Genomic DNA, 13,784 nt, shown 5'->3' with positions numbered 1-13,784 from the left:
TTCCGTTCCCTTCTCCACACACAGCATGCATTATGATTAGATTATTTTCTCTGAACTCATTACACTAAATAGTATTCTCGCTATTCTCAATCTCCAGAAACATAATTGATACAATGAAATGTCAGATGGAGATCTCACATGTAACTAGAAAATAATGGGAGCATTGTGAGACTCAACACAACCTAGGGTGACTCCCCTGCTGCAGTTCTCATAAGCAGGGTCTTTCCATCTGTCTGCAAAAATTCCTATCTCCATCAAAGTTACAATTTTGAGTAAACGCACATACTTTCACACCTGTGAGCCTCATAATAACAAAAGCAAGGGGATGCAGACAGCTGCCCTTTTGCTTTTCCCTAATCCTTGCATTACAAACAACTCCTGAAGGTTTTGTTCCTCTTTGCATCTCTGTGCCATTTCTAATGAAGTTTTTTGAAATAGGATGTCCTTGTTTCTAAACATCCACTCACCACTTGGTGAGCTGCAAAACCCTTCTGATCACAGGAGGTTTGAGCCGAGGAATCACCACCCCGTTTGCTTCTAATCAAACCATCCTCTCTCGATTTCTTTATGACCCTCATATATACCTATGTATTTACCTAACTTTATTAGATTTTCAATTGATGCCAACTTATCTATTTCTGCCACTAAAGGGAAACTTTTCTGAGGATGAGAAACTGTTTTAGTTTTTATCTCAGAAACACCTATCTGTATCACAAAGCTTAATACACCACAGTTAGTTAGTTAGTTAGTTAGTTAGTTAGTTAGTTAGTTAGTTAGTTAGTTTTTGGAGCCTGCCTTGCATGTAGCCCAGGTTAGCTTAAACTTGCTATGTTACCAAAAGCGGCCTTGAGAGCTTTTGTCGCTTCCTGCTTCCACCTCTCAGATACTTACTTGTGCTACTAGCACGAAATATTATATCAGTTTTTTATTCTTTATTAAAATCCTTTTAGTTGGTTGAGAAATTCATACATGTATACACTGTATTTTGATCATATTCAGGTCTCCCCAGTTTTCTCCCTAACTCTTACCAGATCTACTTCACACTTCCTGACCCACCCACACTCCAATTTGGTGTATATCTATTTTTAATCATTCATCATAGTAGTTTGTATGAAATTTGCCCCCATAGACTCACGGGGAGGGGCATTATTGAAGTTGTGGCCTTGTTGGCCTGAGAATCAAAATATAGAACTCTCAGCTCCATCTCCAGCACCATCTTTGCCTGCACTCTGCCATGCCTCCTGCCATAATGATGGACTGAACCTCTGAACCTGTAAGCCAGCCCCAATTAAATGTTTCCTTTATAGCAGTTGCCATGGTTATGGTGTCTCATCACAGCAACAGACACTCACCTAGTCCAATCTGTGCAGTTCATAGATTTTTAAGGGGTAGGGAACATCCTCTAGAACATCATCGATTTACCAGGAGCCATATTCTTATTCTTTTTCCTTTTTTTTTTTTAAGTTTTTTTTTTTTATTGTAAATAAGTACATTGTAGCTTTCTTCAGACCCACCAGAAGAAGGCATCAGATCTCATCTGATATCTTTACGGGTGATTGTGAGTCACCATGTGGTTGCTGGGATTTGAACTTTGGAACCTTTTGGAAGAGCAGTCAGTGCTCTTACCTGCTGAGCTATCTGGCCAGCCCAGGAGCCATATTCTTAAAGAAAATCTTTCCTCATGTAGGAGTAGGGAATTGTTAGCCCCTGCGCTTTGTGCTGGATTGTTAATGGCCTTGATCTTGTAGATGTCTAGTGAAGTGACTCTGAGCTTATCAATGCATCAGCCCTGTGTCCAGAACACACTGCCGTCCCCTAGCCTCAACCTCTGGTCTTTCCACTGCCCTTTCCTAGATGGTCTCTGAAGTTTGGGAGGAGGAGGCACCACCCACAGTTTAATTCTGTACTGAGACTGGAAGTTAGGGCTTCAAGTATGCAAGGAAAGCATGCCACCAACTGAACTAATTGCTAGACCCAACACATTCTTAATGATAAATAGTTTTAATTATTTATGAATAAGTACTGAGTCAATGAGAGTGTACTCCAGAAAATTTCTACATTTTTAAAAAAATTATATTTACTAATAAAAAAATAGTAGCAGTAGGGGAGCAGGGCGTGCAGTTGTACAAGTACTATGGAGTGTGGGTATGCATAGGTGTGTGTGTGTGTGTGTGTGTGTGTGTGTGTGTGTGTAAGTTAGAGAACAGTTTGAGGAGTTGGTTTTCTCCTTCTGCCACTGGTTCCAGACACTTAAGCCACATCAAGCTTGTACAACAAGTCGTTTCATACACTGAAACATCTTGCCAGCTCTCTGGACCATTTTCTTTTTTTTTTTTTTTTTTTTTCCATTTTTTATTAGGTATTTAGCTCATTTACATTTCCAATGCTATACCAAAAGTCCCCCATACCCACCCACCCCCACTCCCCTACCCACCCACTTCCCCTTTTTGGCCCTGGCATTCCCCTGTACTGGGGCATATAAAGTTTGCGTGTCTCTGGACCATTTTCTAAATACACACATACATACTTTAGATTGCAATTCATTTAGATTTTTTTTTATTAAGAATAAGTACATTTTTGGTGTACATAAATCTTAATACTTACAAGCCTTGTAAAATACGTGTTTTCCATTGGTTATATATTTAATTATAAACCTTTTTACTCCAAACAATAGTTGAAAAAAAAAAAAAACTAAAGAGAGCCCCAAATACATAAATCTGATTATTGACATGTTACTATGATTGAAGTCAGGACTGGATCTTTTTAGGTTCTTTCTTGCTTCTTATTCTAGGAAGTGGGACACAACCCCACACAGATTGTGCAGCCACAACGAAATTTTCCTTAAGATAATGAAATAACACTAGGCAGTGGTGGTGGCAGCGCATGCCTTTTATACCAGCACTTGGGAGGCAGAGGCAGGCAGATTTGTAAATTCAAGGCCAGCCTGGTTGAGTTCCAGGACAGCCAAGGCTACACAGAGAAACCCTGTCTTGAGAAAAAAAAAAAAAGATAATAAAATAATATAGATCAGAATATACAGCAACAAAGCCACAATCCATGTGGTTAAAAATACTAAAGGGAACCTGGAGTTTCCTTTTATGGCATTCAAGAAAAAGAAGAGTTTGGTTTCTAAGGGGTCACAGTGATGGCCTTTGTTTGCTTCATCTGATAAGTTAGCTTATATGTAATTTTTTTACTTATGACCCTTAGAGCTTATGTCTAGGCATAAATCTTACTTCAATATAGAATTTTTCCTTACTATACATGTAACCAGTTTAGGCTTGCTAACTACTATCCCACCCTGAACCAGGATGAACTATTAATGTTTAAAAGGAACTGTAGATCTATATGTATAACTGTAGATATGTAGATATATTCCTTATATCTACATGCCTTGAGTATGCTTACCAGTATCCAAATATAATATGTGTACATATCAAATAATATTTGAGATAGAAAATTCATTGATTCCAAGTCAGTAATCATGAGACATTGTATCATTAATAAGTGAGTACTATGCTACACTAGATATTTTAGAAGGGGGAAAAGATGAGAATATATATGAAGTTATAGATATTTCAGTTATAAAAAAAGTTTCAAAGAGAGATGATTACAAATTAAATTGCAGAAATGTAAAGTGTTGACAATAGTTCCAATTGTTCAAAGGCTGTGATCATTAATTTTCATTTTGGAAATTCTCTGCATGTGGCAAGGCATCTGTGCAGCTCATTAATGAATGCAAGAATCTCTTCCAAAAGGAAAAAAAGAACAGCATTTCATTACTCTGTACACCTATCCCTGCCTCTCCCTCTCTGACAGGTTGTGCCAAACTCACATTCCCCAATTATCCCTCTGTCATTCGGCATTTCATCTGACGGGTAAATTGGGGCACCAAGGAGAGTGAGTCTTGAGATTGGTGGTGTTCCAGGGAAGCCACAGTTTGATGTACTGAACTGCTTTGTTTCTGGAGACGTGGCAGAGCAGTAGAAAAGGCTCTGCTGTGAAGTTGCTTTCTGAAGAGTATAATCCCTGCTAAAGCGCCCCTGCACCATAGATGATCTGTGAGGCTTGCTTTCAGCCAGCTGAGAATTCAGTAAGCAGCTCACCTGAGGGAGAGAAAGAATCTCTTGTCTTTCTGGCTTTGAATTTTAATCTAAGAGAGATTATTTTTGTGATGGAAGATAGCCTCAAGTATCAGATGATTATAAAAGAGAGGTGCTAATCTAACTCCATGTTTATACTGCTTCCTGTAAATATTCACTTTGTGGAAAGCTTTGGCTCAAGTAACTGGGGAGAATTAATTCACATTATTTTCCTTTAAGTTTTTTTCACTAACTGATTCTAGATTTAAAATATATATATGAAGCTAAGATGTGTTTTATAGTTAACATTTCTCAGGAAACCAAACAAGCTTTCTATTCTTTAACTTAGAATCATTTATCTTCGCACAGAGAGTGTATTCTTTCTTTAATCACTTTTTATGACTATAGGTTTGCTAATCCTTAGCACTTTTTAGAACATTATGCTGTAGAGGAATTTTAATCCAAGAACATGGTTGCTCTGGCAAGGGACCTCAACTAAAGATGTGATCTGTCTGGAATCCAGACTCCACACACACCTTTAATCCCTCTCATTGGAATCCAGACACACAGTTAGCTCACCCCTTTAATCCCAAACAGCCATGTCTAATTAAGGGCCAGAGAAAGTGACAAATCAGAGAACGCTTTCACAGAGTGAGTCAGAGATGGGATAAGCCCAACTCTCATTAGAACAGACAGGAGAGAGGGGCTACTTAAGGACCAGTGAGGGATAGTCAATCGAATCAGTTCAGTTCAGAGGAAGACTATTTCTCCAGCTCTCACTCTTCTGTAGTTGCCTTGGTCCCCCTTCCACCAAGCAGCATCCACATTCGCATATTGCATGGATTCCCCCCCCCCCCGCCCCCCACGTTATCATGTGGCATAGATAGATCCCTAAGCCCTAAGAAAAGGGAAGAGATACAGACACTCCATTTAGGACTTAACATTCCTAAGTCTTAAGTTCTACTCATTGCCCTGATGTGGACCTCTGTGTTAATTACCGTCTACTGAGAGAAGCTTCTCTGAGGATTTAAGGATGTGCTGATCTATGGGTATAGGAGTATGTCACTAGGAGTCATTTTATTAGTATGCTTATAGCAGAATAATAGCAGCAGTTTTCCCTTAGGGCACATGACCTATTTATTCCCATGTTCTTCGCCTGATTAACAATGTCAGGGTGGCTTCCATGTAGGGAAGCAGACTAAATCCAAGCAAAATGTGTTTGTTTACTCCCATAACCTTTGTGGCACTATTGTACCTGTGGGCATATCTGGCAGGGAGGTTGTTATTAAGACACACAGAGACCATAGCTGGGTGAAACTTATGATTAGCTTTCTAATTGACTTCAAGTGATTATGCCACCAAGATATAACATATGATTTTTTTGATGCTCCTTGAGTTGTATATGTAGTCCTAAACGTTCATGTTCCTGGTGAGAAATATTTTAGAATACTGTGTCATATTTTCAGCCTCTTTCACCATTTTTTCTATACTCTTAGCTCTGGACACTTCTGCCTAACCCTCTCTTTACGTCGCTTCCTCACCTTCTAATTTCCAATCTATTGTTACTATACTGTTGCTGTAAAGTTAGAAATCAGTAAAAATATCTAAGTTTCAGTGTAGGGAATGTATGCTCTTCAAAGAAGCACACTATGCACTGTTAATATGAGAACATTAGTCAGATGTCTTTTATAAGACCTCGTTCTTTTTCTTTTCTCTTACTATTGTTCAACTCCATTTTACCAAACTGAGGCTGCCATCTAGCTGATTTCAAATAAATGTGATCAGATGTGAAGGCGAACTGAGAAAATGACATAGGGAATTGCAAAGACTGAGGACAAAACCAGGGGATACTTAGAAGGTGGAAAAGACAATATTGATAAGCATGGGACTACAAATGTGTAGTAGGATGACAGTGGAAAGATCTACATGAGGTGGACTCCGGCATTATGTGCATAGACATCTCTGAGCCACACTTGCTAAAATAGCTCTACCTTCTAGGCAATGAAGAAGATCTGAGAACTTTTAAATACCATTTTGAAGAACAAGTATCTCATTAGGTGGGATAGATGAGGAAGACACATTATACCAAGGCAGATTGACAGAACTAAGTCACTCACTTTCTCATGCATTTCTGTAGGCAGATATTATAACATGTCAATGATGACAAAGACACAATGTAAGATGTACTAAAAGTTGGACTTGTTGGAAGATTCAAGATGAGATCATATTTACAAGTCCAAGTGTTCAAGAAAGATAATAACAGTGAAGTCTACAAAATTACAATACATTTTTCTTCCAGGAGAGTTTATTCTACTACCTATCATTCATACATAATATTCTAATGTCTACCTTGGCTTGTAATATTGAAATTTTTTTGCATATCTACTAATCTCCATTGCACAGTTAGACATGTCTCTCAGACTCACATAATTTAGAATCCTGATTGCTACATATGATTTAAGGAGGGAATTTTCATGTGTCACTTGCCAAGAAATCTTACAATGATTCTTTTTTGTAATTTATATTTTATTTTATTTTATTTTTTACTGTCAACCTATTTGTTGAAATACAGGTTGCTTTTTTTTTAAAAAATCAATTCAGTGAAATAACAAAAAAAATACATTTTACTGGACAGCATTTTTGAGAAATGCTTTAATCAAAATGTGTCGTATATCTTCCAGTAGCTTTCAGAAGAAGTTCATAACAGAAATGAGTTAACTTCAAAATGCTCTTCCATAGAAAATGACATGGAATACAAATAACACATTTCACTTTGAAATGTAAATATATATAAAAAAATCTTGATTACAGTGAGGATGAATCATATGTCTCTGTAGAAGAAAGCGTGTTGTTAAAAATAGCCAAATTGCTTTTCTCCTTTTCTCTCACACTTTTCTAAAAACGTGGAATCTAATTTTTTGTAAGAATTTAGATTCCATGGAGAGAATTTCACTCTGGTTTTTTCCTCTTTAAATAGAAACAACTAGAACAAGCTTCATTTGATATTATTCTGACCCGATCCAAACATTATCTAGGTGCTATTTGCTGTCTCTGTAACAAGTTCACAATATTTTTAAAAATAATTATTTTCTTAAGGGAATGTAGTTTTTGTCATGGCCATAAAATTAAGCATATCATTCGAACATGCTTATTTTTGCCTAAGAATATGACCTTTCTGCATTTAATGAAGAAATATTTTTTAATGAATGAGACAAATAAACTTAATTTATTTCTACAGATCCCCCTATGGTTCCTTTAAGGTTCAGGGCTCTCACCATAGGTACTACTTATGAGGATGCAGTCTAGATATATTTTCTGAGAGAAAACTAATTAGACATAATTAGCCTTGGGATTGCACAATGAATGCAGATAGCACTGTGGGCAAGTTTTCCTAATGTAACAGTTCTTACTCTTTGTAACTTTTGTTTACTGTCTGATTTTCCTACTCAACTGTCAGTTGAGTAATTGCATAGTAATTGCATTTGTTTTGTTCACCTGCCTCTTTGGGGGTAGGTCACCTTGGCATCTGTTACGTAATAACTTCCAATCAATACTATTGAGGGAATTAATTAATTCTTTGTTTGGCAGACCATGCTAAAACATAAATGTTGCTACTACAGTAACTCTTACCTTCCAGGATTATTATCTCCAAAGTGTGCACCGTAATTAGAAATAAGTGTTGAGTATGCTGGTTCATCTACATGGAGCAGCTATGTTTGAGGTAAATCTTGCCCACATTGTCAAAAAGAAGACAATAGTGAGTTATTCCCAGCTTAATCTAACCTTTTCTTAATACAACTATCGAGTACATAAGCCTAATCAATTCAGTCTCTCATTGTATTCATTAAACTACAACCTCATATCAAGTCACATGAGTTGGGCTCCATATTCGTTGTCCTTTACTGGACACCTCCTCTAAGGCTCTGGGAAGGAACTCTTCACCACTTCTCCCAGGCCTTTGTCCTGCCAGTTATAACTCTAGCCACTCCCAGCTGTAACTCGGAGCCACACCCTTCTTGTCTTCTCATCTCAACTTCCCATAAGAACTGCTGTTAAATCTAAGACCATCCAGATAATTCATGCTGGACACGATTTTTATTTAAACTTTCTCTTTGAGAGGAGTAGAGGCGCGTCACACTGAACTTGCAACAGACGTCACAGTGATTGAATTTCCTTCCTTCGTGGAAATTTTATCCAAATTTATAAAAATTTATACATGTGTGTGTTCATGTGTGTATGACAGCATGCTATACTTTCTTTCATAGCATTAGTTTAAGGGATTATGGAAACATATGTCTGAGAGCCTAATAAAACACAAACAACTGGGAGAATGCTTCCCAAATGTCTGGGTGACCATGAAAGAAAACTGTCAGGCCCGATGCATGCATCATCATTTTTGATTTCAGATACTTCATAAAGATAAAATTAAATATTATATTACAAAAGAAAAGGAAAAAGAAAGCATGATTTACTCAAGGGACTGTAGGAAAGCTGTAATCAGACAAGCCAGAGACTTGTGCTAGTTGGTTGGAAAAAGCCTCATTAATAAAGTTAAGGGATTTGAAGTTTACCCGATGATAAAATCAGAGCTCTGTGATGGACCAGCACTAATCCAATAAAGACAGATCTTGTCTAGCAAGAAGAATAACTGCAGCAATGGTCCGGGGCATTCCTCCTACTTTCAAGTGGCAAACTTTGTTCTTTCCAATAAAATAGTTACCTGTCTCTGGCAGCCTGTGACAAGTCCAGGTAATACAACACTCTCACATTATAGATTCGAAATCAAGGGCAAACAAGGTCATCCATGATTCTGCTAGAACAAAAGAAAACCTGGGTCTAGTAAGTCCTGTTACTGAAAGGGGTTCATTTAAAATAGGGGTTCAGTAGTTAGAACTGGGAAACAGATAAATCAGTATTTTACTGTTATCTTTACTTTGTGCAGTGTGTTTGTTTAGACAAGTAATAGAATCATTTAAGTAGGTGTAAAAATGGTACTGTAGACACATGAACATGCATTAAATAATATTTCAAAGCTCTATGCATTCATCCTAGAAACATCGATACAGTATGGATAATTATGTTTGTCATATTTCCCGACTCATATTAGCCTCATTCTCTGTATTATTTTATACCCAGTACAATAGTGACAATCATTAAGTTCTGAGTACATGTGTACCTTATTTTCTATACAGAAATGCTTGATTTTGCTAGAATACATGCTTAGGAAATAATTATGCAGAGCTATGCATTCTTCAAATTTATTTAATATTCTGTTAAAACAATTAAATTTTAAATTCAACCCAGTTCATAAGCATGTAGTCAGAAGTACATAATAAAAGAAAATATATTAGTGATAAACTAGGTTATTATTTAAATCAACATAAATTTCTACAACAAACTTTCTGATTTTCACAAGCCATGCAACTACATAATCTTATTCCCATCTGAGCTTTGAATAAAGTCTCAAGAAGTCACGAGAGACCTGACTACTATAAAAATATTTGTTATAGGCTGAAAACTCTTGAACTAGATTATATCTTTTATGAGCACAGGAGCTGTAAGTAAATAATGTCTTCTTTTTTGAGAAAAAAATGTCATCATCTTTATCTTCAAAACTGTAATGTTTTCTGAAACATCAATTTTTTAGAAAATTTGTTGTTTAATAATTTTCAGTGAGAAAATATGACATTTTGGAGCACACCATTAATTCCCATATCAGTACTATTTTGAAGATTGCAAAACTTGGAGAAGAACTAATAAAAAGCTTGAGTCCATTATTTACCGGATAAGATACAACTGTTTAACTTGTCTCTGAACAGATTGTTTGTCAAAACTCAGCATTATAAAAACTGCCTGATGAAATAATGGCAACTAAAATCTAATTCCAATACTTAATAAATTTATGGAAGGAAAAAAACCAAACAAACGTGACTTGCTTTTTATTACATTTAGAGAGTCTCCTAAATATTGTGACTGAATGACTTCTTCCTGGAGCGAACAGTTGATACTCCCTAGCAGAGGAGGCTGTGCAAGCCAGATGACCTGGGTTTGTTCCTGGTACCCTATGAATGCTGGATGCAGTGGCAGAGCCATTACTGTGCTCCTAGTGGAAGATGAGAAGTAGAGAAAAAAACTAATGGACAGCTGTGACTGTGTATACCAAGCTAGCCTGGCAAAAAAAAAAAAAAAAAAAGCAGTGAATGATGAGAAACTTTGTCGCAAATATGGTGGAAACCTAGAACTGTAAACCAATATTGTTCTCTGACCTCCATACACACATTAGGGCACTCACTGATACATACTCATACAACACAGACACACACACACACAAATGAAATAATTTGCCGTGCTTTAGTCACACGGAAGGATGTTAATGGGACATTTTGATTAATATTTTATAATACTGATGGCTGAATCAAAAGTTGTACTTATATAATAGGAAAAAAAAAACTAAACTAAAATCTAAAAGCCTGGATTGTAGTCATAAGTTTACATGAGGAAACTTTTTGATTAACTTATTAACACATACCAATTTTACATACTAAGGAACTTACTGAGATATTTCTGTAAGTATATACATCATATTTAAGCAATGTCTCACCATGCCCAGTATAGGAAACATTAATAGAGAAAACGAAATACAGTAATGAATTGAACTAATCAGTGTATTTTAGAGACATGCAGCTGCTACAGTTTTTACAACAAGAATTTTCTTAACTATAATGTGCAAGAGCCCCAATTCAAAACTTAGCTTAAATCCTTTTGACAATATTTCTTAGTTTATTTTTGTATACTAAAATATTCTGATAACAGCAACTTTAGGAGAAAGGTGTATTCTGGTTCACAGGTCCAGCATATAGGAAGGAAGGTCAGGGGTGGAAACAAAGACATATTTTCTGCTAGGGAGTGTCAACTGTTCGCTCCAGGAAGAAGTCATCCAGTCACAATATTTAGGAGATTCTCTAAATGTAATAAAATGTGGACATAGCACAAACAGGGGGCAGCTAGCCAATATTTATTCATTCCTGGATATGAGTCCAGGAAATGATTCCATCCATAATTAACGTTAAATGTAATCAAAATAGCCCCCACATGGATGCCCAGATGCAAGCATCACCAAGGTGATTCTAGGTTCTGTCAAGTTGAAAACTATTATTAAACATTACATTCAGCAAAAAAAGTAGTGTGTTGTTACTATATATGATGTTACCTTAAAAGAAAAAAGAAAGCACATAGTCTTTCCCCCCCCCACTTATTATCTATTATATGTATATACATCTATATCATATACATGCATATCATATATACATATATATATATACACTTGTGTGTGCACACATATACACATAAATTCTTGTCCACAAAAGTATATCCTTGCTCTGTGAATATGGGAATTTATATCTTTAATATTTGAATTTAGTGTAATACATTAAATATAAATTGAATTACTTTAACTAATTAATTTATATTATAGTATAGAATTTTCATATTATAGAAACAGGTGCCAAATGAGTGTGCAATGCAAATGCAATCCTAAAAGGAAGCATTAAGAATTTAAATACTCTGGATGGCCTTTCCTTCAGGCTCTGCTCCACATTTTGTCTCCATATTTCCTCCTGTGAGTATTTTGTTCCCCTTTCTAAGAAGACCTAAAGCATCCACACTTTGGTCTTCCTTCTTGAGTTTCATGTGGTCTGTGAATTGTATCCCGGGTATTCCCAACTTTTGGGCTAATATCCACTTATCAATGAGTATACACCATGTGTGTTCTTTTGTGACTGGGTTACCTCACTCAGGATGATATTTTCTAATTCCATCCATGTGCCTAAGAACTTCATGAATTTTATTTTTAATAGCTGAGTAGTACTCCATTGTGTAAATGTACCACATTTTCTGATCCATTTCTCTGTTGAAGGACATCTGAGTCCTTTCCAGTTTCTGGATAATAAAAAATAAAGCTGCTATGAACATAGTGGAGCATGTGTCCTTGCTATATGTTGGAGAATCTTTTGGTTATATGCCCAGGAGTGGTATAGCTGGGTCCTCAGGTAATACTATGTGTAATTTCTGAGGAACTGCCAGACTGATTTCCACAGTGGTTGTACCAGCTTGTAATCCCACCAACAGTGGAGGAGTGTTCCTCTTTCTCCACATCCTCAACAGCATCTGCTATCACCTGAGTTTTTGTCTTATCCATTCTGGCTAGTGTGAGGTGGAATCTCAGGGGTGTTTTGATTTGCATTTCCCTGATGACTAAGAATGTTGAACATTTTTTAGGTGCTTTTCAGCCATTCAATACTCCACAGTGGAGAATTCCTTGTTAGCTCTATACCCCATTTTTAGTAGGGTTATTTGGTTCTCTGGAGTCTAACTTCTTGAGTTATTTGTATATATTGGACATTATCCCTCAATCATATATAGGGTTTTCCCAACCTGTGGGTTGCTGTTTTCTCCTACTGACAGTGTCCTTGCCTTACAGAAACTCTGCAACTTTATTAGGTCCCATTTGTCAATTGTTGATCTTAGACCATAAGCCATTGGTGTTCTTTTCAGGAAATTGTCCCCTGTGTCCAACCTGGGAATCCATCCCATATACAGACACCAAACCCAGACACTACTACAGACGCCAAGAAATGCATACTGACAGGAGCCCGATATTGCTGTCTCCTGAGAGGCTCTGCCAGAACCTGACGTATTCAGAGGCAGATGCTCACAGCTAACCATTGAACTGATCACAGGGACCCCAATGGAGGAGTTTGGAGAAAGGACTGAAGGAGCTGAAGGTTTCTGCAACCCACAGAAGAACAACAGTATCAACCAACCAGACCCCCCCTGAGCTCCCAGGGACTAAACCACCCAACCAAAGAATACACATGGAAGGACCCATGGCTCTAGCCACATATATAGCAGTGGATGGCCTTGTTAGGTATCAATAGGAGGAGAGGCCCTTGGTCCTGGGCTTGATGCCCCAGTGTAGGGGAATGTCAGGGTGGGAGGTGAGAGTGGGTGAGTGGGTGTGGGAGCACCCTCACAGAAGCAGGGGGAGGGAGGATGGGATAGGGGGTTTCTGGAGAGGAAACCTGGAAAGGGGATAACACAAAAATAAAATATCCAATGAAAAAAGAATTAAAATAGTTTAGTTACAGTTTTAGAAGAAAGTTTTGCGTGGTGGATGGTGACCTTAGTTCTGCAAACATTACATAAATCTTATCTTACCTGGGTTGTTTAGAGACCTATTAAGGTAAAGGTCAAATCTACTGTGCTTTAAAAACAATAACCATCATCGTATTAAGATATTGACCACCAAGTGTCCCCTGTGTCTGTGTTTCAGCTTCTGACATGGCGGCAGAACAAGGGCAGATTCTGGTCATAGCCACTGCAGCCGTCGGGGGATTCACTCTCTTAGTCATCCTCACCCTGTTCTTCCTCATCACTGGGAGGTAAACGAGTCATCCCAGGTTATCCCCAAGACGGTGGATAACTGCCCTTCATGTGTATTCACATGTGTGTATGTGTGGCAGCATGCTTGACATGAAGACACCAAGGGAACTCCACTGGGCTGCAGGGGGAGTAGCAGCTACCAGCATTCAGCATCAATTTCCAATAAGCAAACAGCCAAAGCCTGCAGTCAAGAAGTCTGAAAGCCAAGTACTAAAGGATAACTTACTCCTGATTTTTTTTCTTTACTATAATCTGATGACT

At 37.4% G+C, this 13,784-nt stretch overlaps 1 protein-coding gene across 2 annotated transcripts in view; it reads left to right on the top strand.

The window, feature by feature from the left end:
• Positions 1 to 13,784, top strand: part of Epha6 (Eph receptor A6) — a 969,479-nt gene that overhangs the window by 637,056 nt on the left and 318,639 nt on the right. For both annotated transcript variants that reach the window (XM_006521787.3, NM_007938.2), the window contains one exon: positions 13,414 to 13,522. In XM_006521787.3, coding sequence (XP_006521850.1) covers positions 13,414 to 13,522 — 109 coding nt within the window. The remainder of the gene's footprint in view (positions 1 to 13,413; positions 13,523 to 13,784) is intronic.

Source organism: Mus musculus, chromosome 16 (assembly GCF_000001635.26).
Source record: "Mus musculus strain C57BL/6J chromosome 16, GRCm38.p6 C57BL/6J".
NCBI classification, from domain to species: Eukaryota; Metazoa; Chordata; class Mammalia; order Rodentia; family Muridae; genus Mus; species Mus musculus.
The sequence above is the reverse complement of the archived record's forward strand: the minus strand, read 5'-3'. Positions and strand labels throughout refer to the sequence as shown.